The 27,244-nt window shown below is 41.6% G+C and overlaps 1 protein-coding gene across 2 annotated transcripts; it reads right to left on the minus strand.

Annotated features, from left to right (window-relative positions):
- Nucleotides 1-157: 157 nt before the first annotated feature.
- Nucleotides 158-26,432, minus strand: TTLL12 (tubulin tyrosine ligase like 12). 2 transcript variants are annotated; one of them, XM_041426763.1, is made up of 14 exons: nucleotides 26,299-26,432; nucleotides 19,249-19,424; nucleotides 17,081-17,279; nucleotides 15,108-15,267; nucleotides 14,361-14,494; nucleotides 11,763-11,839; nucleotides 7,642-7,758; nucleotides 7,321-7,515; nucleotides 5,706-5,817; nucleotides 4,770-4,921; nucleotides 4,614-4,695; nucleotides 4,103-4,171; nucleotides 2,476-2,614; nucleotides 158-659 (listed from the first exon to the last, which is right to left on the minus strand). In XM_041426763.1, exons 1-14 carry the CDS (start codon nucleotides 26,416-26,418, stop codon nucleotides 508-510), a joined length of 1,884 nt encoding a protein of 627 aa, XP_041282697.1. In that variant the 5' UTR covers nucleotides 26,419-26,432; the 3' UTR covers nucleotides 158-507. The 2 variants fall into 2 exon arrangements, with proteins under 2 accessions (XP_041282697.1, XP_041282700.1); XM_041426766.1 differs by lacking the exon at nucleotides 26,299-26,432 and adding an exon at nucleotides 23,535-23,706.
- Between the last annotated feature and the right edge of the window lie 812 nt (nucleotides 26,433-27,244).

The following is a 27,244-nucleotide window of genomic DNA, read 5'->3' on the forward strand; positions in this document are numbered from 1 at the left end:
ATTATCCCCATAGTTAATTGCACTGAAATGCCTTATTATTATTATTATTATTATTATTATTATTATTATTATTATTATTATTTCCCACCCACCAGAACCTTTTAGATCTTTGTATAGGAGGGGTTGATAAGAAAGAGACATGCAAACCCCAACATGATTCAGTAAATTACAGTTTTAATGTTGACACAAGGAACTTGTGCAACGTTTCCCAGCAAGCAAGCAATCAGGCTACCTGAAAAACAAGTCCTACTTTGAGGTCTCCAATATTCAATAAACAAGACACTTTGTCAACACACAACAAGGTTTTACAGAAAGAACAAAAGCAAGACAAGGACAATGCAGACAAAGGGATTATCAATACATTATAGGCATATTCTTCTGATACAATTTTTTCCCCTGGTGATCAGTACAGGAAAACAGTTGCATCAGCAGCTCATAGAACTGAAATATAAATCGTGCTGTTAAGCATATCTGACAAGGAAATTGATGGAGTCAAATCTCCTGTAGTTACACAATGCGTGTCACATGGCAGTTGTCGGTGTCATCCAGAAATAGGGTGCTGAAGACATCATTAAAAAAGGTAGGGTGGTATTTGCAGGCTCTGTCACAGTCAGGATTAAAGTTCACCTCCAAGATCTGAGGCTGCATAATTCTTTTCCCTGTCAAGGCAAAGACAAACACTGCTGCTTAATACAAGCTCTACAAAGATCCCAAATCACTATTTGTCTTTAATCCGGAAATTATGGAAAATTATTGGAAAAAGCATCTTTTGTGACCCAAACTGCCAAGCTAGTAGGGTGTTTTTGTTTCAGTGGGTTGGTGTTTATTGGAGGAACAGAAGTATTTTCTACCATCATTATCCAGAGGACAATTATCCAACAGATTCTGCAACCACTGTGCTAATTCAATGCCTCCTCTGGAATGAGAATTTGCAGCCATTCAATATGATCTCCCTGAATCAGCTGTTTTGTTTGTCAATTTCAAACATCTTCAAGTAAACTCTGCTTCTCACATTTCAGTACAAACCTTGCTTTCTTAAACCTCCTAGGTATTTAGCGGTCCTGTTCCTTTAACTGCAGCCACTCCCATCTGCCACTTCATGCCACTCCTAAAGGAAGTCAGGAAATTTAATTTTCTCTTAAAACTTCATCAGCTCTGAATCAAATGCATTCTATGCAGAGAAAACCAAAGGATTTTGTTTCACGTCTGGTGTTGAGATTGTTAAGTGAGGGAACAACCTTCTGATGGATAAGTAAATCCTACTGTGATTTGCACAGGAGCAACAAATCTCTTTGTTCAGAGGCTGCTCACAGCTTTACAGCATTGCCACTGGCATCACCCTTCACCTTCAAAAGACCAAGGACCTGTGCAGTTCATGTTCAGCCAGGCATGTAATGTGAGGTTGGTTCTTTTACTACAGTAGTTTTCCTTAATCTAGTAATGTTTATGAGCTGCTTTGCTTATCCCATTCAGGACACCTCTGGGACAGGTGAAAGAGGATCCAGTGTGGACATAGCAAAGCACATTCAACCTCTTGCTCCACCTCATCTAAGCAGCAAAGGCTCCATTTTATATCTTCTGTTTCTCAATCACTTCCCTCCATGAAAGCAACTCAATCTTCACAGAATCAGTCCCTGCAGCAGTGGCCATGGGGCACTCACCCAACACACATCTAATTGCTCTGCAGGCAAACTTGGGCACAGGCAATCAACTTCTCCTGTGTCCCAGAAAACCCAGTACCACAAGAAGAGTATGCTCAGCTCTCTTCAACACTCCCTGGCAGTTCTCTTTTTGTTGGTGCCTCTGCTACTTTTTTACCTCTACAAGAAACACATGTCTGGGTCAGGGACATTTACAGAACATTTCTGAGCCTCCTAGTGAGACAACAAATGATTCAGTCTATCTGGTAGACTTTGCTACCAGTCCTCCATCCTCCACAGCTGCCTGGAAGAAAGGCTTCAGGTAGGCAGCCATGCTGTGGCACTGACATGAAGAAGTCTCACTCACATGTTCTTGCAGAGACTTGGTAACAGCTGAATGTCAGCCCTGAGGACATCAACAGCACTGAAATAGTGAATGTGGTCCCTTCCCTGCCGTAATAAGTCACAGTGCACTGAACACTGCTCCAAGCCTGAAAGCCACAGACAATTAGATGTTTCCAAGGTTTTCATAGAGTTGAGTATTTCAGACATTTGTTTGGGGTTTTTGTGTATGTGGTGGTTTGACTGGATTCTTTTGGATCCCCCCCACCCCTCTGTTGTTTTGCTCTGTTTTTCTCCAAACAGAGAACAACAGCAGCAGGGAAAGAAGGATGCAGCCCAGCAGCTGGCAGCTGCATCACTCCTGTTAAGCAACAAGGCAGATGCTATCCCCATAGATTCGCAACTTCAGGTGTCAGTGGGAGGCACAGAAAACAGATTTCTGAAAAGGTCCACCAACATAAACAATTCAACATTCAAGTAAAGAGCTTCTCACCATCTCTGCTGGTGTCCCATTTAAGCATCAAGTCAATGGCATATATTGCTCTTGAAGATGGATAATTGCAGATGCCAAGAGGGGCAGGCTTAGATGTAGCAACTTGGAACAATTCAGCAAATGTCTTAAAAATACTTGCCTAATAACAGAAAAAGCAGTGAATTCTGAATGAGCAGTGAGGTTCCATAAAAGCAACATACATGTTTCTAATCACTTCATTCATGCAGTGTTTGAAAGGGTTTGTATCAATTGCACTACACAGCAGATGAACATTTGCACAGTACAGGCTTCCAAAATGTGCATTTAGACCTAATGCCAGCACAGAGAAAGAACTCAGCACCAGGCAATATCCATGGACTTTTCTGGGGAGCCACTGAGTACTATGGTAATCCTAAAAAGAGTGCATTTAACATTAGAATTAACCCACTTCTCAGGCATTATGCCAAATATTGCACTTATGTGTATAGGAGAGGAAAAAGAAAACCTAGGAGAGTTCTGTGAAGACCAGAAGTACAATTGTGAAGTTCTTGCTTTTTTTCCTGCCTATTCAGTTGTATTCTTGCTTTGTTTTGTTCTGTTCTGCAATGAAAAATCTTCTACCTGTTCATACCCCTAAGAAACATGGGGAGGACATGGAAATTTTAAGAATGCATTACATAGGTATTTTGAAAAACAGTCAGATATCCAATCTTGAAATGAAATAAACCAGGAAGAACACAGAGATGTGAGTTTTAGCATTGAATTTATGCTGCAGTGAACCATTCCCTCTATTTTCTGTACAGTGTACTACTTTGGATAACCTACGGGATATATTTTGACATCTCTCTTTTCACCCCTTGTAGTCTCTTTCAGACTATTTTAAACCCTGTCATATTTTGAGTATACAAGGGTCTAGTTAAAATAAATGTGAGTTGATTTAGGAAATCAAGTCACAGTTGGATAATTTATGCACTTTTGAATGAATATGCACATATAAAGGCTCAGCTATCATTCACTCTGTTTCTTCCAGCTCCTAATAAATATGGAAGAATGAAAGAATTCAGTTTTGTGCATGTTTCTGAACCAGATCTTCACATTCAGTTTTTTCTTTCAAGTATGAATCACAGGAAAAATTAAAATCAATGAGAAGGCCCTCATCTGCCTTCCTGCATGTTTTACGGAACTGTAGTATTTGGAGTTTCCTTTTTACAATCAAAAGACGCTCTGGTATGAGAGAACCATCTGTGTTCTTGTGAAAAGTCATCTCTGCAAGGAGCAGGGACAGGGCTCTGGCAAGGCTTCTAACACAGAGAAGCTAGGGGCTGCAGCAGGAAACTCTGCACTTGAGAGTAGTCAGGGCTGGCTGTATTGCTAAGTCCAACATAAAGAATTATAATAGTGTGATCATGAAGTAAAATTCTCAAATTATAAAATACAGTCCTCAAACAATCAAGTATTTGAAGGCAAATTACACAAAGTTCTGAAGTAAAGGTTAATATATGATCTCCTTTGTGATACACATGAAATATGCCTTCTAAGAAAAGAAACCTTAACAACCCAAGACGTTTGGAAAAGCTGGTTTACTGAGTAAAAAAACCCCAAAACAGATAATGAACATTTACATGAGAAAGATGAGTTGCTGACTTACTTGTACTGTTGTCCAAGGATACTCAGGATATTGTTTTTCAAACAGAGGAATAAAGTCTTCACAGTGCACCTAAAACAGTTTAGTAACATCAAAAGCTGTCTTGGTCAGGAATGACAAGAGAATGGAACATGAAATGTATTTGCAATTCATACAAATGCAAGTAGAGAACTAGGGAATTAAGACAGCTCGTGAACACCTTCCTTGTTCCAGGATTTCTTGTTGTAAAAGATCATACTAAGGCTTTGACAATGACAAGCCACCATTTTTTATAGTTCTTTTTTTGTCTCTGTCAATGTGGGTTCCATTCAGAACGTAGGTTTGTATTACCTCAGATGACCACCGATGACTGGGGTAAAGAGGGGAAAGCGTCTAGGAAAGTATTTGCTTAGGACTTTGGTATTTTGAACACCCTGTTGAAGTGGATGTGAAACAGACTATTTGCTAACAGCAGGCACCAGAAAATTTTTCCACCAACAGAAAGGTGAGGGAGTGTTTTGGGCTGCTTGCTTACCTGTTTCAATGTCACACCAGGAGCATAATTCATGACAGTGAAGTGCTTCTCATAGTCATCCAAGTCATCAAGTGAAAATGCCCTAAGGAACAGAACAACTCCTCAGTTTAAGGGATCCAGTGTCAGCAGGTGCAGCCTGTGAGGGGGGGTGAGCACCTGTTGGAAAAGCGCAGCCAGAACACATCGTAGCTGTAGAGCCGCAGAGGCTGCACGGAGCGCAGCAGCACCACGTAGCGCACATCGAACTTCACCAGCCCCACGTCCTCGCGCTCAAACAGCACTGGCTCCTCGATGTATTTGCACACCACCTACAGCACAGCACGTGGAACAGCTCAGGTGAAATGCAAGTGTCACTGCACCTCAGTGACTTTAGGGCAGCCCTGCCTGCATTTCAGCTTTTCCTCAGAAAGGTGCACAAATAGACAACGTTGCTTTCTGTCACACTCTGACTACAGGGTGTGGAAACATGGAGGCCGGGACGTTCTCATTTTTAAAAATCACAGATTTCTAACTCTGGTGACCTTGCTGTTTTGCAACAATTGTGAAGCAATTCTGTGTGCATTTCTGTACCCCAGAAAACACATGCAGTCAACATGTCACCAACAAATGGTGCTGAAGCAAGCTCCAGTGCTCACACACAATGAGGTACAGCTGGATGTTGCAGGCTCTCTGTAAAAAGCTCTGTAATTCATCTCTTGTTGTCAAGGGTGGTCCTTTGTGCCACTGAGCAGAGCAATAACAACCAACCAGGGGACAGAACCAATAATGCTCCCAAATTGATGAACAATGCTAACTATAGCCAGTGCGTTTGTCTGCCAGCCTGAGGACTGGCATTACAGCAGAAACATGCCGGAGTATCCCTTATTGCCAGGGCAAGTTTTATTCTTTACATAAGACAACATCAGTCTCTGAGTTCATCACTGCAACAACTGGAGTTTACCAATTTGCAACTGAATCTACTCTGAACTATATGCTTATGGCCAGCATATGAATTTTGAAGAATACATTTCCTTTGTATTTTCAGACCTCCTTCTACAAAGCAGTTTTTTCAGCTCTGCTTTTTAAATCCCATTCAAAGCTATGCCCTCTCACCTTTGGGCTGCTTTCCCTGTGCCTGATGATACTGTTCAGGTGGTTGGTGATGTGGGTATCCAGACTTCTGGCCAGGTTCCATGGTTTGCATATCCAGTGATTATCTTCTCCTCTGGGAGAGAAAGAGAGAGAGCAATACCTGTAAGTATCCACCTCACTCATCTGGCTGAATATCCATTTGGCTTGATCCACATCTTCTCCTGAAAATACTTTATAAAGCTGTGGGCTACACTCCAAGAAGTAAGACTTTTGCTGTCAGCTGGGAGGAGTAGGTCTTAGGAATAAGGGAGAGAAAAGGCAGTGGTATCTTTCACAATTTTTTTTTCAGTTACGGCCTAACTCGGTCTCACTGTTTATCTCCTTCTACTGCATCTGACTCCATCAAAAGAGAAAAACAACCCATCAACAGCATCACCGTGAACATGCACAAGCAAGTCATGGTATGGACTCGTTCTGCCAGGAGCCTGAGAACACTCTGGCAGGCTAGTGTGCAATTTTCCAAGTTGGTCCCTACTGACACCTCAAAATCATTCACATTAAATGACACGAGAACTCATCTCTTTGGGAAAAAACTTCACAGTGTATCAACAGTTCACACTACAGGAAAATAAAAACACACCACCATTGTCTCACTTCCTAGCACCCAGACATCTCCTGGGGCAAAATTCTTTGAGATATCCTTGAGAAAGTCCAGCAGTATGCTGGTCTTTCCATCTATCTTTCCAAGTCAGGACAGGGTGATGCTATTAAAGCATCATAACGTGAACTGAAGACAGCATTTAACTTCTGTTTTGTTTGTTTGAAAATTCCTACCACCTCCTTCCCATTAAGCTTACATACACACTGCTTGCACTGTCAGTCCTTGATGTTGAAAAGGAATTAAACCACCACACACTAGGGACAAGTGGCAGGTGTGCTCTCTTCTGGTCAACGCCAGTCCATGAGAGACTATGTATAGCAAATAATGGCCAAATGACACCTGGCAGGTGTCACCATAATAAACAGGTGTCACCAAAGCAGCAACCTTTCAACCAGAGTACTCCATGCCAGACAGAAGAGCAGCAGCTAATGCTCTCTTTCTCTCTTACAAGAAGAGAAATCATAATTTCCATCCAAGGGAGCTGCAGCAGAAGTGTGGATTTAAAACCCTAAAGCTCCACAACTGCTTCAGTCTAAAAATTAAATTCTACTTTCATAACCTTACAGAACCCAAGTACTTTAAACGTTTTCCAGTCTGGCTTAAGTGCAAGAACAACTGCTACTGTCCCCTGGAAAAAAAATCCCACACTTGTTGCAAACACATTTTGAGGCTGTGTATATCTGTTAAACACAAGAGGCAAGATGCTGACTAAGAAAAGAGCAAAGGACTTCAACTATGTATTCAAATCACAGCAAAGTTTCTGGGTTTCAAACGGCATTGCTTAACTACTCTTACCTAAAATAAAAACCTAAAAATCCCCCACTTTTCAGGTAAAAATCACTTGAATATAAATGCAGCAAGAGCTAAATCATGGTAGTGCAACAGCTGCCAAGACTAAAATGTAGGCTCCTGGTCTTTGAGGAAAGTGAGATCAAGACAGGACAAAACCTAAGGAAGAGGAAACACACAAGTCACCTTCTGTCACGTTGCTGGAAGCAGCTGATGAACTGAGGCAATTCTGTCTGGAGGTTGAAAGTCCGAGGCAACCACCTGGGCCCATCTGGTCCTCCAGCTCGTCTAGCAATGGATGCCAAGCAGTCTTTGACAGTCAGGAGGTTCTCACATGGGAACTGATTCACCATTACCTCAGGCTTCTCCTCACTTAGCTTCCTACAAAGCAAACAAGTGCTTGGTGAAGGGGGAAGGTTGGGAAGGCCTTTGGAACACAATTCTTATACAAAAGAAGTTTAAAAAGAAGTATTATCAGGGGAATAATGAATCCTATAATTAATTAACCTATAATCTTTGAAGTGTGAGAAGTTGTAGAGGATGTCTGCTTCTCCCTCGTTGTCTGTGAATACAAAACGGGGATGTGCCAGGTTGTTGAGGACTTGCTGAATGTCTGTGAAAACCCTAGAAGAAAGAAGCACATGAAAGAAGAAAAATGTCAGTTTAGTTCCTGAAACAGATCAATTAATGCTTGAATAGAAAAAAAAACTTTTACGTTTTTCCTGTATACACTCTCTGTGACAATCTCTTCTTGATTCACAAAAACAACTTAAATTGAAGTGGGATAGATTAAAAACTTGTGAGAGATTACCTAAAAATTATCTATTTTGAGATAGTAATCTCAAAGGTAGCTCTGACTGCTTCATAAAAATAACAGTTCAGAAGATGATGACTAAACCCCTGACACAGAAGCAGTAACATGAATTCACTGTTCTACATGAAATATCCAGAAGTGAGAGTGGCCTTGTGAATACCTGCACTCCTGAAAGAGCTCTAAAAATCAACCTGCTGTCATCCACATGAAAGAAAGTCATAGGAAATACTGTCAGCTTAATTTTGTAGCTTCAGAAGATTATTTTTGTTTGATCAGAACTGTAAATAACCCAAACATATGAAAGTAGGTATATGCTGGGAATACACAAAACTTTGAGGCTTGATACAAATTCCCTCTCAACCCCATTTAAAAATCACACAAAATCCCAACTCAGACCTGACAGACATTTCAGAATGTAACCAATAATGAGGTAAGTTGTTGTGCATCTTGGGAAATTTCCTTCTCAAATAAAACCAGTGACTTGGATGCTAAAATAAGCAGAGAGAAATAATGGTTATTTTGATGACTTTATAGCTGTGAGGCCACTTAATTCAGAATTCAGCATGTTAACTCAAAAAGCAAGACTGTTTTTTATATCATTCTCATGGCAAGGAGACATTTAAACAGAATAAAAAATGACTAATTTTTTCCATGAGAAACTACTGTATTCTTCCTCCTCTCCAGGTCTATTCTTATCAGTTGTAGAACTTTCCACTCCTCCTCCACTACTAACCAATTGGAAAATATATTCCCCTGAGAGACACTTCTCTAAAAAGATGAACTGCAGAAATAGTCCAGTCACAGGGGAAAATAAATTCTTTAAAAAACAAAGTATGTAAGGTACTTTGCATAGCTCCATGTGTGAGATATTACAATAGTTATACTATTTATGCTGAAGCCGATAATTGAGAGAGACAACTTCACTCTGGATAAAGGGAATCAGCCTGTTGAAAGAAGCCACCAGTTCTTCCTCATTGTTCCAACAGAACAAAATTAGTATTTCCACAGAGTCCCACTAGCATTTCTTCCTGAAATTTGTGGCTCCTTGGCTTCTCCTTTTAAGTCTGCACACCAGGGGAAAGTGTAATACCAAATCTGGTGTACTGGATCCACTACAAGTGTTGCCAAACCTACAAGCTCCCCTAACAGCCACAGGTTTGGAGCAACTGTTAGTCCTTGCTGGAGCAAGAGGAAATCAAAGTGGTGACCTAAAGATAAAAGGCCAATTATATAATGCTGTAACAAAGCCCTGAAGCATCCAAAATCTCCAAACAAATAGGCAAAAAAGAACACATGCAGCACAAGAACTACTAAAACTGAAGTTGTTCATAAAGTACCAAATTGGTTCCTTACAAACACCCTACAAGTCACCATCCTACAAAGATCCAGTGCCAGAGCCCTCAGGATTATGTATTTGAAGACTTGCTTAAAATGCAGCACAAAAGAAATAGGGGAGCTCAATTTAGCTTTAAGTGCAGGAACATCATTGCAATAAGATGAGGGAGGTTAAGATTGGAGAGGAAATAAGGTAATTTCATTTGTTCTAAGGTAATATAATGGTAATATGACAAAAAGATACAGACAGGTAAGGAAGTCTCATTCTGACTTTGGCAGAGGGCAGAACATCTCCACTGCAATCTTGTATTATCAGCCAAGCTATTTTGGACCTTTTAGTCCAGTATCAGTGATACACTGAACTGATGAAGCCAGCTAACCATACCTTCCCCTGGTCTCACTGAAGTCCTGGTAGGGATGCTATGAAGTCTGGGATTAAAGATGACATTCAGTGAAATGATAAAAGGAAGACAAATAGGTTTAGATGTTACTTAACTTTAAACTCAAAATATTTAAAGCCAAGAAGCAGTTATGAGAACCAACTCCCACAGCACAGAGCTGAGAAGACCAACCAAAACAAAGAGTTGCCTCATAACAGCTCTTTGGACATTTTAAAATAGTAACTGATGTAGCTGAAGAGAAACATGAAAGATCAAAAGAAACAGAGATGATCAAGCCCAACACAAACTGGAAAGACTTTTCCTAATAAATCCATCTTTGAAGCATTTAGTTATTTGATTCTTTTTTTCCATTCAGCAATCAGCACAGCTGGATAGAACAATCACCCAAGGGCAGCAGTTACTATGCTACAAGACCTAATTAAACCTATAATTTTGCTGTATCAAAGTACTTGTACTCCCTCCCCTGCTTTTCAGGGTTCAGGTTAAACATTTATTTGCTCTTCCACTCTCTGTTTTAACTCTGCTTGGATAAAAGATGACTAAGAGTTTGTTCCAGGTTCTAAACTTTGCAACTTGAATTTCTTCTGAATCCTCTAAAACAGCAGCAATCCACAAAGGAGAGCAAAAACCTTATTAACAGGCTACACCCATCTACCCAGCTCCACATGTTCCCATCTGTCTGCCCAAGGTGACAGCCCTAAAACCTTTAGAGAAGGCCAAGAGCACTGGAAGGCTGCAGCTCCCACTCAAGTCATCTGGACTCTGAGATGCTGCTGCTCTACCTGTGGAGGAACATTAGTACACAAAATTCAGAGCATGAGAAAGACCTTACAGCCTTCTGTCCAGATATAAACAAGATAAAGGAAAAGAGAGGGAAGCCCTTAAGAGTACATTGACTGGGTGTGGATTAAATTCCTTAGAAGAAGAGCAGGAAGAATTTTATGTGTGTCCCCCTCCTTCCTTGCCTAATGTGAATGCCATTCATTTGAAATGTAAGATACAAACTAAAGAGGTAAGCAGTGAAGAATATATCAGTGTTTCCCAACATCCTCAGTATTGCTTTCTGCCTCTATGAGAATGTATCTGCCTTTGACTCCTGTATCTGAGTACATCAGACAAAAAATATCAGCTTTTGCTTATCCTCACAGTCATGTAACCAGAGATTTCAACTACAAATGGAACCTTGACTACCACTGGGCAAGTTAACAAATGCCTCTCCACAAGAAGTAACTTGCTTTTCAGTAGTTCTTCTCAAGTAAAGTTCATCCAGGGAGTAACAAATCAACACAAGAAGCTGGTGTGTGAGTCCACCTACCAAATACATTTTAGTGCAACTTTACCATTTAAGCAAAAGGTTTCAAGCAAGAACTGTGACCCCAGTGTCAACCTACGAACACCCCAGAAGTGCAACTCACAGCACATGCTATGCAATGGTTTGTTCTTCTGGAATAAAACCAGTAACAAGGCAGCCTGGCCATGTAGCACCACTGGTTTTGCTCAAAAAAAAATCCCTTATCTTTGCAATGTTCTTCCAGATTTCTTCTGAAATGGTTTCACAGCATACGGCCCATTTTTGTAGCACACACATGTCCAATTTAAAACATCTCAGGTTTTTATAGGATTCCTGTTTGGCAATGCCATCTGAACAAGGGGAATAGTCTGTTATCTACAGAGCACAGAGCAATCCCTATAGACATACATGCTATAACGCAGAAGACAAGTCTTTAGTGCCTCTTCTACACCTTAAAACATACTTAGTGAAAACAACACTGTGTAAATTAGTGCTAAAATATGATGCAACTTTTCTTTCACCCAGAATGTGGCACTTACTAAAAAAAGAAACAAAAAACCAAAGTACATTTATTTTTTAGAAATTGTGTAAGAGACAATTCGTCCGCTTTGAAGAATAAATCCAACAGGAGCAACTAATAAGTCAGAATTTTAGGCAAGTGGCTCCATATAAACCCATCTTTAACTTGCCTCTGTTGGTCAAAGATGGAAAAGGCTGTTCAGCCAGAACACACTGCAATTACCACACATAATTGTGGTAAGAAAACATTTTGTTTGTGGATACGTACTTGAAAACTTTGTCTTTGGCATAAACGGGTGGATTTATCGCTACAGGAAGTTGTTCCTTGTTTTCTGCTAAAATTGCCTAGAAAACAGAAAACCACAAAAAGTTAATTCTAAGCAGAACGGATGAGTCCACTGCATGTCTTACTCCATTCTCTTTGGTGCAAGTGAATTTCAGTAAAGTTACATTTTGACAATTCTATTAGGTTGTGTACTAAGTACAGAAAAAAAAACTCAGTACAAGAGCAGAGGCAGAAGGAAATTCTAACAGTAAAAAGTAAGAAATAAGGCTTCAAGACCAGGGCACATCAACACTGCTGTATGACCCTGAGAAATTCTTGTCCCCTAAACATGAAAAAAAAAATCCTCAAATCACAGCCAACCATATACAATAGAAGACAAAGCTGTTTTATTTCCAGTAAACTGGAAGACTGATCATTTAGTTGTGATACTTTGTTACAGATGACTAAAAAAAATTATAGGACGTTGGAAGCCAATTCTGCTCGTGTGAAAATGAGCAAAATGTTTTTTGCAGCTTCAGCAGTAACCATGCCTGCAAAGTCTCTCTCCATCCTGTACAGCCCCCCTCTGACTGCTAAAAGGAAATACACTTCTGCATCACTGCTGATGCTCTGCAAAAGGAAGCAGCTCTCAGAAACTCTCGGACATGAGAAGTGCATCTCGATAAGGAAAAGCAGCTGCTGCTGTACAACAGCTCTTTGAATTCCAGTTGATCCAGACTGTCATAAGTTGCAGTGAGGTGTCTGTCTGTCCAGCCACAGATGTACATCTTCACCTTTAAGGCTGGTATAGCAATGAAATCCTACATAAGTGGAAAAACAAACAAAACCACAACGGTAATCAAAGATCTTAGACATCACTTAAAACAGATTGGACAGGACAAGTACAAAATAACTCTTGTAGTCACTCCAGAAAAAGAAAGGAGCCTGTACTTTTATGGTGAGAAGAATACAATTCTCAGAACAGTTCCAGAGGATGCATTACTGTGTTTTTTGCATCTCAAACCCAGGGAGCTGTTGAAATCTCCCTAGTCCCATGAGATACTTCCTCCATCCCAGACATTTCATTAGAAGCTGCCTCCCCTGACACTTGTTTCTGCAATCATTGCCTCATCATCACCACCATATCATCTAAGTTACAGTCTTTGTGCTCTGTGCTGGAAACCAGAATTAGGTAACAGAATAAAAAATAGGTAATAAAAAGTTAAGTCAGAATGTTGCTGTCACAACTCTCTCATTATTTTACATATAATGAGAACTGTCAACAACACGGTATCTCTTTCTAGCTGTGTCACCTTTGGTGTCTAGGGATGTGGCATGCCCTGAGCTACTCCTCACTGGTCTGTCACCAGCTGAGACAGACCGGTGAGGAGTAGCTCAGGGACTTTCTTTTACTCTAGAATCTAGCAGTAGTTGAAAGTTCTGTTGGTTGGTTCTAGCATCAGTAGAGCTCTCATCTCTCCTCAACAGCTGAGTGGCAGAAACAGTTTTAAAAAAAAGCTACGTTGAAAAGATGTTTTTAAGGCAGAATGGTAAAGGAGGATACTGGACTCATTTTCCACACGCAGTTCTTTAACTTGACCTGATCGTACCAAAACGGAATTAAAACATGCAAAAGTTGCCTTCTCTGAGACCAAGGCACTTTTGCCAAGAGAATACATGTAAGACAAACTCCGGGTGCATTACTGTTCCTCTGTTAATGCAAAGTACAGCTCTTCCAAAAATGCAAAATCCCAAACAACCAATCTGCCTTAGGTTACAAGATAGCCTAGCTATCATAAGTGTACAACTTTATTTAACTTCACTTCTGACTAGATATTGTTAATAACAAGCTGGATAGAGCATTTTCTGCCTCTCATTCACCATAAAGAAACAGAGAGTTGGGGTATAGAAGCTATATTTTGAATGCTGTTAGCAGCCAGTACAGCATCCTCATAGGCAACAGTTTCCTCATTTTTCTAAAATGTGAATCTCATGTAGACATTGCTCATGACAAGGAGATTCCAAATATTCATTTCACATCCTTAAAACACTCCTAACATTTATAAGAAAGGAAACAAACTGAATGAGTACTTTAGAAGAATGCCATCAAATTAAAAATGTTTCTGCCGCAATATTTAATGGCTCTAAACCACAACATAGCCTAGCATCCAGTCTGAAAAATTCAACTTTTCTTAAAATAATAAAACAAATATTTCTGTAATTCAAGACTGAACAGGAACGCTACAATAACAAATTCAATTAATAAGCCTATTGGGCAATGTATCAAACATCTACTTGGAAGATGGATGCCTCATATGAAGTATATTGTAGTGTGTTTACAAAAATAGTCATGCAATACAGCATAAAATATTAAAACTCATTTATGTTGCTCCAGTATTTAAATACTTAGATATTACATACAAGACATTTCTTGTTTCATTGTGCTTTGAATTGTTTTGTTGTTTTGTTTTTTTTTTTTAATTTTAATAGCTGTCCTCTGAATCAGTCTTTAAAAAGAAGCAAAATCAGAGTTCTTGCAATGCTTTTCTAGACACTGCCTCCTCTTAAAAAAGATATGGAATTAACTTGTCAAAATCATACCTGGTAATACTCATCTGGTGGCTCTGGAGTAGAACAGCTGACATCCAACACTTCAGTAGGCACCCAGGGTAACAAAACACACTTCCTGATCAGGCGATCCGTCTCCCCATAAGCATAATCACGAGTAACTTCATCTGCAGCAAAACCAGCAGAACCTTTAGGAACTGCCTTTCATTTCCCACTAAAAATCCTCAAATGACAGCTGTACAGTCAATAACAGCACAACTTTTGTTATTTAAATGAAAAATTAGAGATAATTAAAGAAACGTGATAAAAGAAGTATTATTTAGGATGTTTATCTTCTCCACGTGATGGAGGCATAGGGTGGCCCCTGAAATATATATGGAATGGAATAAATATATATGGATGGAATAATCATTGGCCTGGTGTTTCCCAACTTTCAGAGCCTGACTTTCTGACTCAAAGCTACAAACATAGATTTTAAGGGATTTTTTTTAAAGTCCTCAGATGACTGAATTTGCAGTTTCACTAAGGTTGTGATGTAAGATTTAAATTCTCTGTCAATAAAACAATAGCAAAATTTTTGGACTGGTAAAAAGTCTCTATCCTAAAATACAGAAATAACAGACAGCGAGAACTTTTATATTTGACAGTGTTAAAAGAATGCAGCCATTTTGATCTTGAAACATTTGTTCTACTGTGAAATGTTCAATGATGTTGTAAGAACAGGCCGATTTTCTATTGCAAGCTTTAAAGAAAACCCCAGCTCCTCAGACACACACTTACCACCAGTTTCAAGGTCTCTCAAAGGCCAGAGAACCGTGTAAGCAATTTGCTGAGGCATATAAAACAGAGGTGCTGCTGCAAAACTCGGCTGGTCTGAATGCTGAATGCGTGATCCAAATTCATCCATGATGTACCAGACAGGAACCTTCTCCTCTGCAGTCTGTATGAATAAACAGAGGGGGACATCTCGCACACATGGACTGCAGGAAAAGCTCCATGAGACAGAGGCACTGACAGCATTCTACACCACTTCTCAGATTCCTGCTTCAGCCTCCTCTTTCTTGTGCTACTGCTACTGCCTACCAGACCCGCTTTCCGTGAACCAAACCAGCTGCTTAAGACAGCTAAACTAGCAGAAGGCTGCTTGGCAGGATTAGTTTTCCTTCAGTTTCTCTCAGAAGCCATCAGCTAAGAAGCGTTTCAAGTTTAAGAGTGAACGAGAGCAACACTGCCACCTGCAACAACAGCTGGCTGCAAGTGTTGAGGCTGCATCATCAAAGCGCCCACCCCTTCCTGCAACACTCTCACAAAAAAATCCTGAATGAGAAAAGAAACTTTAAATTGCTTGGTAGCGCTACTGTGGCCTTTTTATGGAGGCAGAAAAGGAGTAGAGACACTAGACTTGAGGTATTTCCCAGAAAAGTGAACAGACGACAAGTTCAGCTACAGGCTGAATTAACTGTCTTCTGGAAAATCACTTTTCAAGCGGTAACACAGATAATTCCATTTCACTCACAAGCTGTTCATGACAAATTGAGAAACAAAGAGATAGGAGAGAAAGACTCAGAGATACTCCTCAGATTTCCCTTTCATTTAAGGAAAAAGTCACAATGAATGCCCTTCTCAGGGATTTTTCAGACCTGATTCTACTGTGAGTTAAATTTGAGCTTTAATGATAAAGATGACCAGTCCAGAGAACAATATCAAGTCCCTGAGCTAATAGGGGCAGTTTGATCATGCTCTCACTGCTCAGGACTAGCCCTGCCCATTGTGCATATGGCTGAGGCCAAAGAATTCACCTTTCTCTTCTTTAATTCAAAAGACTCAAAAAAACATTGGAGCTCCACTGCAAACCCTACAACAGGGTTTTCACCTGCTCTCCAAGGGCTGCTGTATTCCCTCAAAAATGGCATATGTGCACTTGAAGGTGTTTAAAGGCTCAAGACATGTTGGTACAGTGCCGAAGGACTACAGAGGGCAGGGTTGTTATAAATAAAAATATACCTATTTTTGTTTAAGGTTACAGAGAAAAAAACGGTGGGACCAGTTGCTGTTAAATTAGCTTAATTGTAAAGAGTTCTTTAATTGCCCGTTAATGGTTGGTGATTTAGCCATTGTCCTCCCAATGCTTGCCCCGGAGCTACACCTGGACACGCAGCCCAGGAGAATAGGAGTGGCCTGGGACCACGTATGCAAATGAGAAATGACCCGCTCCAAAATTTTCCCGTTTTCCTAGAAAACCCCTAAAAACAACAAACCAATATAGAATTAGGGGACCCTAGGTGATGTCTAAAGATGGGCGTGAAGTCCAGTGCCTGCTTGGATCCTTTTTGCTTCACACCCTGACCTAAAAGGATGTTCACTAAGGAGGGGACCCGGAGTGTTGGACCGAAAAGCAGGAATCTGCGAATCTCCCGTGAGGACGCAGTCCCCAGCTCTGCCTGCAGACCAGCGGACAGAGCTGCATCACCCTCCTCCTCCGTGCCACTCTTGGGGACAGCGGCGGTGTGGGCGCGACCCGTCGATTTCTCCCCACCTGAGCTGAATCTCTTTAATAAAGGCATTGAAAAGGAGAAAGATCTCCTGCCTTATTTATGTCAGGGTGACCAAATCTGGTATGGTGTTAATCACACACCTGAAAAGTAGCATCTGCTCTTCTTCCAATTAGAAGGAATGCCTGTAAGGATCTCTGTTAATATTCAAGTACTGGAACATATCCACCCCAAAATTTTTAGCATCCCATACAGTCTTACACCTTGAGAGAGCTGGTAGGTCTGGCTGTACTTCCACATTTCCTGCAGCACCTGCTCGATGCTGCCCTCGTCCGGGACCTCTCCATGGAAGGGGATGCCCACGAGGTTGGCCATCCTGTGCAGCAGGCCGGGCACGTGGCGCAGCTGGTGCCGTGCGTGCTCTGCACGGTAGGTCCAGGCGTGGTCGATGAGGAACACGCTGCAGGAGAGTTTGGGTGGCATTACACTCCAGGGTGGTGTAACGCCCCGGGGCTCTCTCACACACAGACATATGCTCTGAACAAAAGCTGCCTTTCCCTGGAGATAAGTCTGATAGCTAATCTGCTCTTAGTCACAAAGTCACTCCCTGAGCACACACTGTGGCATTGCAGGAGCAACTTTCCAGCACTCTGGTTTTGCGCTAGAAAGCTTATGGTGCATTAGTGAGCATTTCCATGAAAATGAGGAGCAGATAAAAAACAGGCACTCAATTTGTGAGCTTATTCCCTTTAAAAGCCAAGAACACAAATGCCTTCCCTTTTTATCACTAATAACACTACTGCATCAACCTGATATTCTTGCCTTAACCAGGAAAACAATGCACTGTGTTGAAAAATTACTTGAGGACATTGCTAGCCACAGGGTTTGTGACATCTACTGTCATCTGTAAAACCAGGTGGAGAAGTCTGATCATCAGAAGCCTGTATATGCTATTAAAAGAAAATGAGCAATAAGTTTTGATAGTTTCTTGATAGTTTCTATTTGTTTGTTTTTTTTTTCTTTGGGTGGGGATGGGTGTGTCACCAAATTATTTTTACAAAAAACTGCATTGCTTAAAAAAAATTACCATCTAACCCAAAAGAAAACCATACATATCTGGCACAGCTTCCCTTGACAAGTTTAACCCTTGTTTAGGCTGCATGACTTTTAGAAAAAGACACAGTTTTTCAAACAGAAGGGTTCTTCACATTTTGGTGATATCATCTGGCTGAACCAATACAGAGAAAAATCTGAATTCTACTTGATAGCAAAATCCCCAAACTACACAAAAACACCAAACATTTCAGAAAGCTAAAAACATGTCAGCTGTCGCATAGGGCAAATATGGTTGAACAATTATTGTATCCCAGATTCCACACACACATGAAACCTCATTTGATTTTAAAATTAAAGACTCCAGAGAATGCTAAGGTCAAGCTCTTTCAAAATGTTAGCAAACAGCTGTGCTGGTGTTCTGCTCCCATATTCAAACACCTGAATGCTACGAGGAAGCCCAAGATTATCACAGGAGCTGATTTTGAACTTAATAATTCAAGTGTATTCTCAGATTTAGAACAGTGATTACTTAAGTTAAGGCAGGGGTATTAAAGGCACATACCTATGAATCTTTGTTGGTTTTACTCATTAAGCTTAATTTAAATGTTTAGGTTTTGCATGTTTACCTAAGATGTAAAAAGTATGAACGGTCTCACAGAAGTTTTACAGAACTGAGCAGAATTGAATTTTGATCTCCAGCAGAGATGATTTCATCTCACTGCTTTTTATGAATGTACCCGGTTCTATGTTTGAAACCAGTAAGAACACAAAAAGCAGTACTATAATATAAAGTTGTTTCTTACACAACTTTATACTATACTTTATGCCTCCTAGTCTTACATTCATGACAGATAAGCTGGTTTGTAAGCATAAGAACAGTAACTTGATACATTCAACTCCACACACATACACACGACCTCTCTTGAATTATACTTTAGCCAACTGAAGGAAATGTAAGCCCACAGAATATTACTGTGAGTATGTTCTTGGCATGAGATTTGTGGAGATCACAAGTATTTCTTTAGTTTTTTTCTTTTCCCCACAGGCATACAGTCTTGCAGACACAAAGGTTTGCTTTATATCTGCAGAAATAATTTCAAGGTGGCTTTTTCCTTAGTTTCCTCCCTGAGTTTACTAAAAACCAATTTCTAAGTATCTTCCTGCATGATTTAAAAAGGAGCCATATTAAAATACTTGTGCTCCCAGTACCCTTTGCAAGGGATGCATCTCTCCTCAAACATGAAGTTATGTCTTAGAGGTGGAAAAGAGGATTTCTGAATAGGTTGCAACAAGTCTCAAAGCAAGCTGTCATTATTATTTTAGGGTTTCACACTACCCAAAGACTGAACACTATTTTCAAAATCACAACTCACCTATCAGGATTGGAGGCCTGAAGTCCATTCTCATTTGTTACAATAACTTTGAAACAAGGTCCATTTCCAGGATTTGGTTTCTTTTTCAATTGTTCTTCCATTTCTTCATCAACTTCTTCCTCCTCATCCACCTCTTCTACTTGCATTATTCCAAAGTAGTCACCAGCATCAAATATCTGAGATGGAAAGTGCACAAAATATCATGCAACTGGGTAAGGCAGCACACTGATAAGCACAATGACACACCTGAGACATTTCTTCCCTGTAGTCTGATCAGAAATGGCGTTTTTAACTTAAGAGATGAATGAACAACATTTATTTCTTCTTTCACATTTATTTATTCTTTCACATTTTAACAGAACTGTTTGTTTGGGAAGTTTCTTTAGTTAATACTGGCAGGAAGCTTTGTTGATTTCTTTGGCACCAGCAGGTCTACTAATGATTGTCTATCAGTTTAACGCCTCATTAAGAATTTTAGAGGCTGAAAACAGAATACCCTTGCTCAACCTTTGCTAAAATCAGTAATTTAAGACTTGCAAAACCGAGTGTTACCCATACTCCACAACCATACTAAAGCACATTAAAGTCCCTGAAGGAAAAGAGCTTTCCCCAATTGAGTTCTGAACCAGTTAAGAAATCTCTCCTTCCTCTCTCTTCTTTCCCTATAAAAGGAACTATCAGTGCCCACTCACCCCCAGGTAAATTGGGAGATTTCTTATACTGCTATATACAAAGTTAAGTTTCAAACACTTATGTCTACTAAGGTGCTGATAGGGGTTTGTTTACATTCTTGCCACTCTGGATGCAACAACTCCATCCAGAACATAAAAAAATGAGGGCAGTCACCACACAAGGCTCCCTTGCCAAACAGCAGGCTTGCATATCTGGCAGAACCAAGACCCTGCTGACCACTTTCATCATTTCAAAGTGAACACATGCTTTTAGGAAGATAAAAATAGGTAAAGCCTCAAAAGACTGTTGAAATTTTTCAGAGTGAATTATTTTTCTAGAATCACTCACACACTACCTAATAAACCAGGCATGGGCAAACAAATCTTTTGCCTCAATCTAATATGACTAAAAAGAACCAGGGAGGGAGAAAGGTCTAAAGTGTGAGCTCTTGAATTACTGGTTCAACACTCCAAACCTGCAATGGTTCAACACATAGCCTGCAATGCCACATTATTAAAAATCATTACTTCTATATATTGACAACTTAGCTGTAAAATGCCAGTGGCAATAACAAGCTTTCATTTGTTCATGTGAGTGTTTCTATAGGACAATTATTTTTGCTAAGCCTCAACAGGAGGGTGAGGAAATCAACTCCACAATTGTGAAGAAAGGCCACCTAGTAAAAGCAGACAGCTGCTCAAAGAGGGAGTATCCACCACTACAGGGAGGAAGTCAGCAGGAGAACAACAGCTACTTCTCATCTTAAGCCACAGTTCACATATCAGATCCAAGTGGAGAAGTATCTGAAATTCCCTTCTGAGGAACAGGGGATGATATTTTCCTCTGGGATGGCAGAAGCCAAGGGGAGGGGGCCATGATGACATGGCAATCATAGAATGTCTTGGGTTAGAAGGGACCTTAATGATCACCTCAGTTCCATCCCTGCTGCCGTGGGCAGGGATGCCTTCTGGATGCTAATAATTGCTAACAGTTCCTCCTTAGCACACAGCTTCTTAGCTAAATGCTAAGGAGATGCTAACAGTGTGTTGGCTAATACATACATATGTGTTTTTTTAGGGTAAAGAAAATTACTCTTCAAACAAACTTACTAGAGATTAAAACCACACCTATTAAAAAAATCAGAAACTTAGTTTCTTTCATCAGGTATCAAAATAGCAATTTCAATTTATTTCTAGTTTTCCAGTTGCTAGAAGAGGATAACATTACTCAGTAGTAAGCAGTATGAAACCCTCTTGCTGTTCTAACAGTAGCCTCCAATGCGTTTTTAAGTCTCTGCATGGTTGCCTTGAAAATTCGTAGTTATTGAATTTCATGTAGCTGCAGGCAGGTCCCAGCAAAAGCAAGAGCCCTTCCCTGTGCTCACAACTAATTCTTGTCAGATTGGCTCCCATCTGGGCGAGCTCCCTGGTCTGGCTTAGGGCACAAATGCTAATCCCAGCCCATGGCAACCAGCAAAAGCAGTGTGCCAGGAAACACATTCCACTCTTCCCTGAAGTGACACTACAGTGCTCCTGCCTGGATCAAGGGCCATCCTCAACAACATCCTCATTAGCCAGCAAAGAAGCGACAGACAAGTGACTGGGAGTCATCAGAAAATGAAAAGTGTAAGTGTGACTCAGGGGAGCCACTTAGAATGTGCTGCAGCGTGGCACTGCCTGTGTTTTCCACAGTGGCTTTTGTCTTAAGAAGTTTTGTGAGAGGGACAGGAGGCCAGCCAGCGGTTGACTCGGCTTTAGCCTTCCCTCAGGACAGGCTCCACCCATTTACCAAACACCCACAATGAATACCAAGTTCCTCCACAACACTAAGGGGAAGCTATTGCATTTTTATTTTATTTTATTTTTTTGTATTAAGTATCATCTCAAGACTGAAAAACGAAGGGATTCCAAATGCCCTAAGCCAAAGTTTTGGTCTTTCCCTCTGACAAATTATCAGATACCAAAGGCTGTAGCAGTTGCATTCAGCAAAAAATCTCCACTTTTAATACCTTTACAAAATTACTTAATGAAAAATTTCTCCTAGAGAATTTATAACCTTGTAAAAGTGAACTATGTGTATTCCTCACCCAAAGCAAATCACACTTCTTTCAGCAGCAGCACCTCAAGACCACCTTAATCAGTGGCTTTTTGTGAGGGTTTTGTTGTTTTTTAAACTCATAACTGATAGTACAAGCAGTTCAACAGTTCACTGATGGGTTTGGCAGAAGCACATCGTTGTCAGTGTGGATACACAGACAGTTTTGTGTCTCCTCTCTTCCTTCCTCCCTCTGAGCCAGGCTGTCACACTGAACCTAGCAACACAGCAGCTCCATTAAGGGAATCTTAAGTAAGCGCCTTAAGCAAGAACCAGCTGGATAAGATCACAAAACCAATCTGAAAAGTAATCTCTGGCTTGAAGCAGAACTGGGAGGGCTCACATTAAGTATTCCGCCAGTGCAATCAATAACCTCTAGACAGCAAAAGGGTACCAACACATTCCAGTGGCACAACTGCTTGCAAGCAAAACATGTTTGGGCAAAATCCTACCCTCTTCATGTTCAGCACAGTTACCACCTAACCAACCCCAGCAAACCAGAGAACTTGATACCAAAGCAGGCACATGTCATGATAATTACCACAAAGACATGTTCAGCAAATTCTTTTAAGGCACACTGCAAACTGCTTTGAAGGGCACAGGTAACCTCTGAGCAACTGGCTGCCCTCCACTGCTCTGGAAAATAAAATCCAGCAGTATTATCATGCTGCATTCCTTCCAGAAATTAATTAAGAGCCTCCATTTCTAACTGGCATGAAACTCTAAGCAGTCTTTAGCCAGAAACATCTGAGGGCTACAAAAATCTTCCTGCAATACAGAGAAGGCTGCAAAATAACTTAGTGTATGGCTGAAATAGAAAAAGAAAAGATTATTAATAAAATTAGATGCAGGCACTGTATTTTCCACACTTATAAACATACTATACACAATTTATCCAAGAGCATAAGAAGCAACCACTACACTAGAAATAAAATTTGAGCACTTATAGTGAATGATTACACATGCACAGATTTTATTTTTCAAGTTTCTGCCAGAAACACAAAAAGAATTTCCTCCCAACAGACACTGAATGCTAAATGCAAAACGAATAAATAAAGGCAAGTTTACCAATCTAGCAGTTATACCATGTTTTGAATGAGCAATCCAATTGCATAATGCTCTCAGAAGGAAACCTGCTCCAGCAGATCCCAAGGTAAATTAAAAAAAAAACAACCCAAACCCTCCCCTTCTCACAGGCTTTGGTGTACACAGCGGAGGGAGGGTGCATTCACTCTGTATGTTGAAATATGTATGACAGTGTTGGAAAACAGCTGCTTGGGCTGGGTTCTAGAGGTATTGATGCAAGAGATATTTTTCTCTGTTTTACAGATGCAAATTTTTCAAGTTCTATGCTAGAAAGTTTTAATCTTTGCAGCAGGTTAGGACAAATGAAAAATTCCTCCCATTTAAGACATGTAACAAAGAAACTTATCCTATGGTCTACACTGCCCTGGGGTTTTGCCCCCTGAGTTATACTTTATTACCTACATTCCCAAAACCGTTTCACCCCTTCCTCTCACCTCCTTTTCCTTCTTTACTGCTGCTCCTCCAGCCATTCTGCATGGTCCAATTCTAAGTAAGGTCCTGTAGCTCTGTCTCTACCTCCTCAAGAGGTTATCCCAGTCCACAGCACTCTTCATAGTAACTTTTCCTGGACATCCCAATTTTCTCAATATCCTTTTGCCCTTCTTCTGGGCAAAAATCAGAAGCTGCAGCAGTAGAAACAAGCACTCTCAGCAGCTTGCTTTATCTTCCAAAGCTCACTGAAATAATTAAATCTCTTTTTTCACACACACTGGGACCTTGAGTGCAGAAAAGCCTGCTCAGCCACTACTGCAAGTAAAAGGAAGCAGCAGGAGCAGTCTGCTGCCTTAGGGCACGTGTGTAGGAATGTGCCCCCTAATGACAGAGTGGCAAAACTAACCTTTGTCCCCCAAAAAAGGAAAGAAGCCCAGAAGCTTCTCTCAACTGTTAGGTGGAAAGCCACCTCATAGGGCCTCAGGGACTTCACCAAACACCAGAGAACACCTAATTGGATAGAAGCCAAAAAGTCCCGCCTGATCAATCAAGTAGAAAAGGACGGAACAAAAGAGAAGAGGGGCTTTTGTGTGAAGTGTTTCTACCAGGGGCAGACGTCTGTACCTGGCTCGAGTTTTTCTATTTGTTATTTTGCCTTTATTAAACCTTTTTTGTTTCTAACACCACAGCAGAAGCCATCCTGCTTATTTTATGCCCCCAAAGTGTAGCTGAGCTATCCTTGGGTGTATTAAGTGTTTTTCTAGGGCTTATGAGAACTGGCCCCAGGACAAACAACTTAATACACGTGCTTTCTTCCTTCTGCCTTTCCTCATCTCAGCCTCCGTAAAAACATCAGCACCACGGATCTCTTCTCACTCTATGGTTTTACCCTCTCATATTACACCCTTCCAGCAAAGCTGCTAACAAGCAAGGATTTCAGCCACAAGTCACAAATCTCAAGCCTGCATTAGGTCACAGCACAGATTCAGTTTGCTACCTCCAGCTCCATACTGGCACGTGGAAACATAACAGCTTTGTGTTTAACAGCTCAACACTGGGTTTCCTTGGCAGCTTTATACTGCCTTCTGTTCCACTCTTTTCCAGGACACCCCTTCTCATATCCTCCTACCTAAGCAGAGCAGCAGATACTCCTGCTCCAAGTTCCTTGCATGAATACTTACTGAGGAAGGTGCAATTCCGCAAGGAGTTTGTGACCGGGCATATGCTTGAGATAGTATAGATTTTCTGTAATCTTCTCTGTAATAAACACATATTCCTGTTATTAACACTACCACACAACAGACTGAAAGCAGCAGGAACATACTCAGACCTTTCCTGACTATAAACACTCGTATCATGACTTGCAATGCTTTTCTCTTGTTCCTACTTTGAAGCTGAGATGGGGAAAAGAAGCATTCAGGTAATTTGAAATTACTTTACCCATACCGGATGTTAAATGGCAATTCCCTCACCTTCCCTACCATCCTATACTACCAGTTCAAACTTCTCACCCCATCTCACCCATTTCTTCATTGCTTATCCTGCCTTCCAGCAGACCTCCACTCGTTGCTTTCTGCCGTTATCACATCTCTTTCTCTCCCCAGAACTAGAAGTTCACCTCATTCATATTTTCTTCTCCAGGTCGACTTCTCCAGACTCCCTCAAGCACTCTCAATTCTCCAGATGAAAGGTTTTGGGTTATGTCTCTTTCCTGCCTCAGATCCTTATTCCTTTACCCCCACAAATCAAAGACAGCTCTCCTGATCACTGAGACTGGGCTGCAGATGTACAAACTGAAAAAAAAAAAAAGTCTAAATACAACCCGTATCTTTACAATCTGTTTAAAATCACTCATTTTCTTGTCTTTGTTTCTCTTCCCTTTCTCATCACAAAGCTCTAGGAAACAAGCAGATGGTTGTTACAAAGGTGAAAAGGGATACTCCACCCTGCAGTGCGCCTGTGCCTCCACATTCCCTTTAGTTCAGGGCCAGGAGTCAGCTTCATCTGAAGAAAACTGCCCAAGCCAGGTAACTCATGCACACATGAGATGAGCTGGCCGAGCTCTGCACAGTTATAAGTGACTGACCGCAGGGCAGATCTGTGTGGAAGTGAACTGGAAAAAAATTAAAAATCAGGCAAAAGCCAATCCAAATCATAGTGGATTAAGATATGACATCCTGAGTCTAATACTACTACCGTTGCTGTTTTTTCTTAATTCTCTTTAGCATAAAAAGCTGAAGGGCTGAGGACACTGTCTTGCATTTGCCTGGGACAGATATAATTTTTTTCTTTGAAGCTGGTAGAGTGCTGTGGTTTTTTTCGATTCATCATCTCTCTCCAATATTATGTCTCTAGTTACCAGGCTTTCCAAACGCTTCCAAACTTTACGCTGACAACAAAAAGACGAAATCAGATATGCACAAAACACCTGACGTCTTTTACAGATCCGAGACGCAGTCTCGGTAACACAATCCGCACCGTGCCTTTTCCACTATCCCTTGACTCTCGTGACTCTCCTCTCTCCCTCACCCAGGGCTACAGGGGCTGCCCTCAGCACGGCTCTCCACGGCCACTCCCACGGCTTCCGCTCGCCCCCATCTCGGGGTTGCTCCCTCAGCGGCGCTCTCCCCCGGCTAGGGGCTGCTCCCTCAGCGGCATTCTTCCCCGGCTCGGAGCTGCTCCCTCAGCGGCGCTCTCCCCCGGCTAGGGGCTGCCCCCTCAGCGCCGCTCTCCCGTGCGGAGCCGCCCCCAGCACCGCTCACCCACCTCTCCGCGCAGTTTGCGGCTCAGGCTCTCCCAGTATTGCGTGGGGACCCGCGATGCGCGGAGCGCGGCCCCGTGCAGGGCCACGAAGGCCGCCAGAACCTCCTCGCCCTCTCCCGCCATGGCCGGGCCGGAACGCGCCGGGCGGGGCTGAGGGCGGACGGGGAGGCGGGAGCGACGCTCGGGGCGTTCCCGGAGCCGCCGCGGGTTTGGCTCTGGAGCGGGATGAGGGCCGTGGGCTTGGAGCGCGCAGGGACGTTTTCAGACACCCCGGAGGAGAAGCGCCCGGAGGAGGCTTCAGTCTGCTGAGCAGATGCGGGCGTTCTGCTTTTCTTTTGTTCTTCTGCCCTTGAGCGTTAATAAAATTCACAGTGTTCGTGGTGCAGTGCTGGCCACAAGATGTTTTTTATTTCCTCGATGTTTTAGGGACTCTTCTGGAAGGCCCCAGCCATAACCCCTGAAGTGGGTTACGGGTGGGGTGTGAGGCATGGCAAGCACTGATTGCTGGCCACAGCAGTGGGAATTGCTCTCTTTGAGTTGTGATGCTCAGGAAAAACATAAGCGTCAGTCATTTATTGAATTAAAGCTTTTTTATTTTGAACCCTGACAAGGAAATTTTAACATGTAGGTCTGTCTTAAACATCTGTCAGTACAAGAGGGAATGTGTTTCTTGCAAGCACCTGTAGCTGCACCTGGGAGTGCTGGCTTCCCAGTTCTTTCATTGGATGGTTTAGAAGACATTTCTGAGAAAATCTCTTCCTTCCAAGATTCTGTGGGGAATAGCCTAAACCAGTTTAACCTGAGGCTTTTTAAGCATTACTGGTAGCTTTGGTCTTGCCTCAGGTATGGTTATAAAGCTCCAAGAGCAAAGCCAGGTGTCTGACACTGCTCAGAGCACAGGTCAGGACTTTGCTGTGCCCACTGCTGCTGGGAGCACCCAGATCACTCC

This window comes from Onychostruthus taczanowskii, unplaced genomic scaffold, assembly GCF_017590055.1.
Source record: "Onychostruthus taczanowskii isolate IOZ18803 unplaced genomic scaffold, ASM1759005v1 scaffold95, whole genome shotgun sequence".
Classification (NCBI taxonomy): Eukaryota; Metazoa; Chordata; class Aves; order Passeriformes; family Passeridae; genus Onychostruthus; species Onychostruthus taczanowskii.

Coding starts and splice junctions, on each gene's coding strand:
- TTLL12 (XM_041426763.1), bottom strand. CDS start 26,418: ATGGCGGGAGAGGGCGAGGAGGTTCTGGCGGCCTTCGTGGCCCTGCAC. Junction 19,425..26,298: donor GCCGCAAACTGCGCGGAGAG/GTGGGTGAGCGG, acceptor TTTCCATCTCAG/ATATTTGATGCTGGTGACTA. Junction 14,495..15,107: donor GAGAGACCTTGAAACTGGTG/GTAAGTGTGTGT, acceptor GTTTTGCTGCAG/ATGAAGTTACTCGTGATTAT.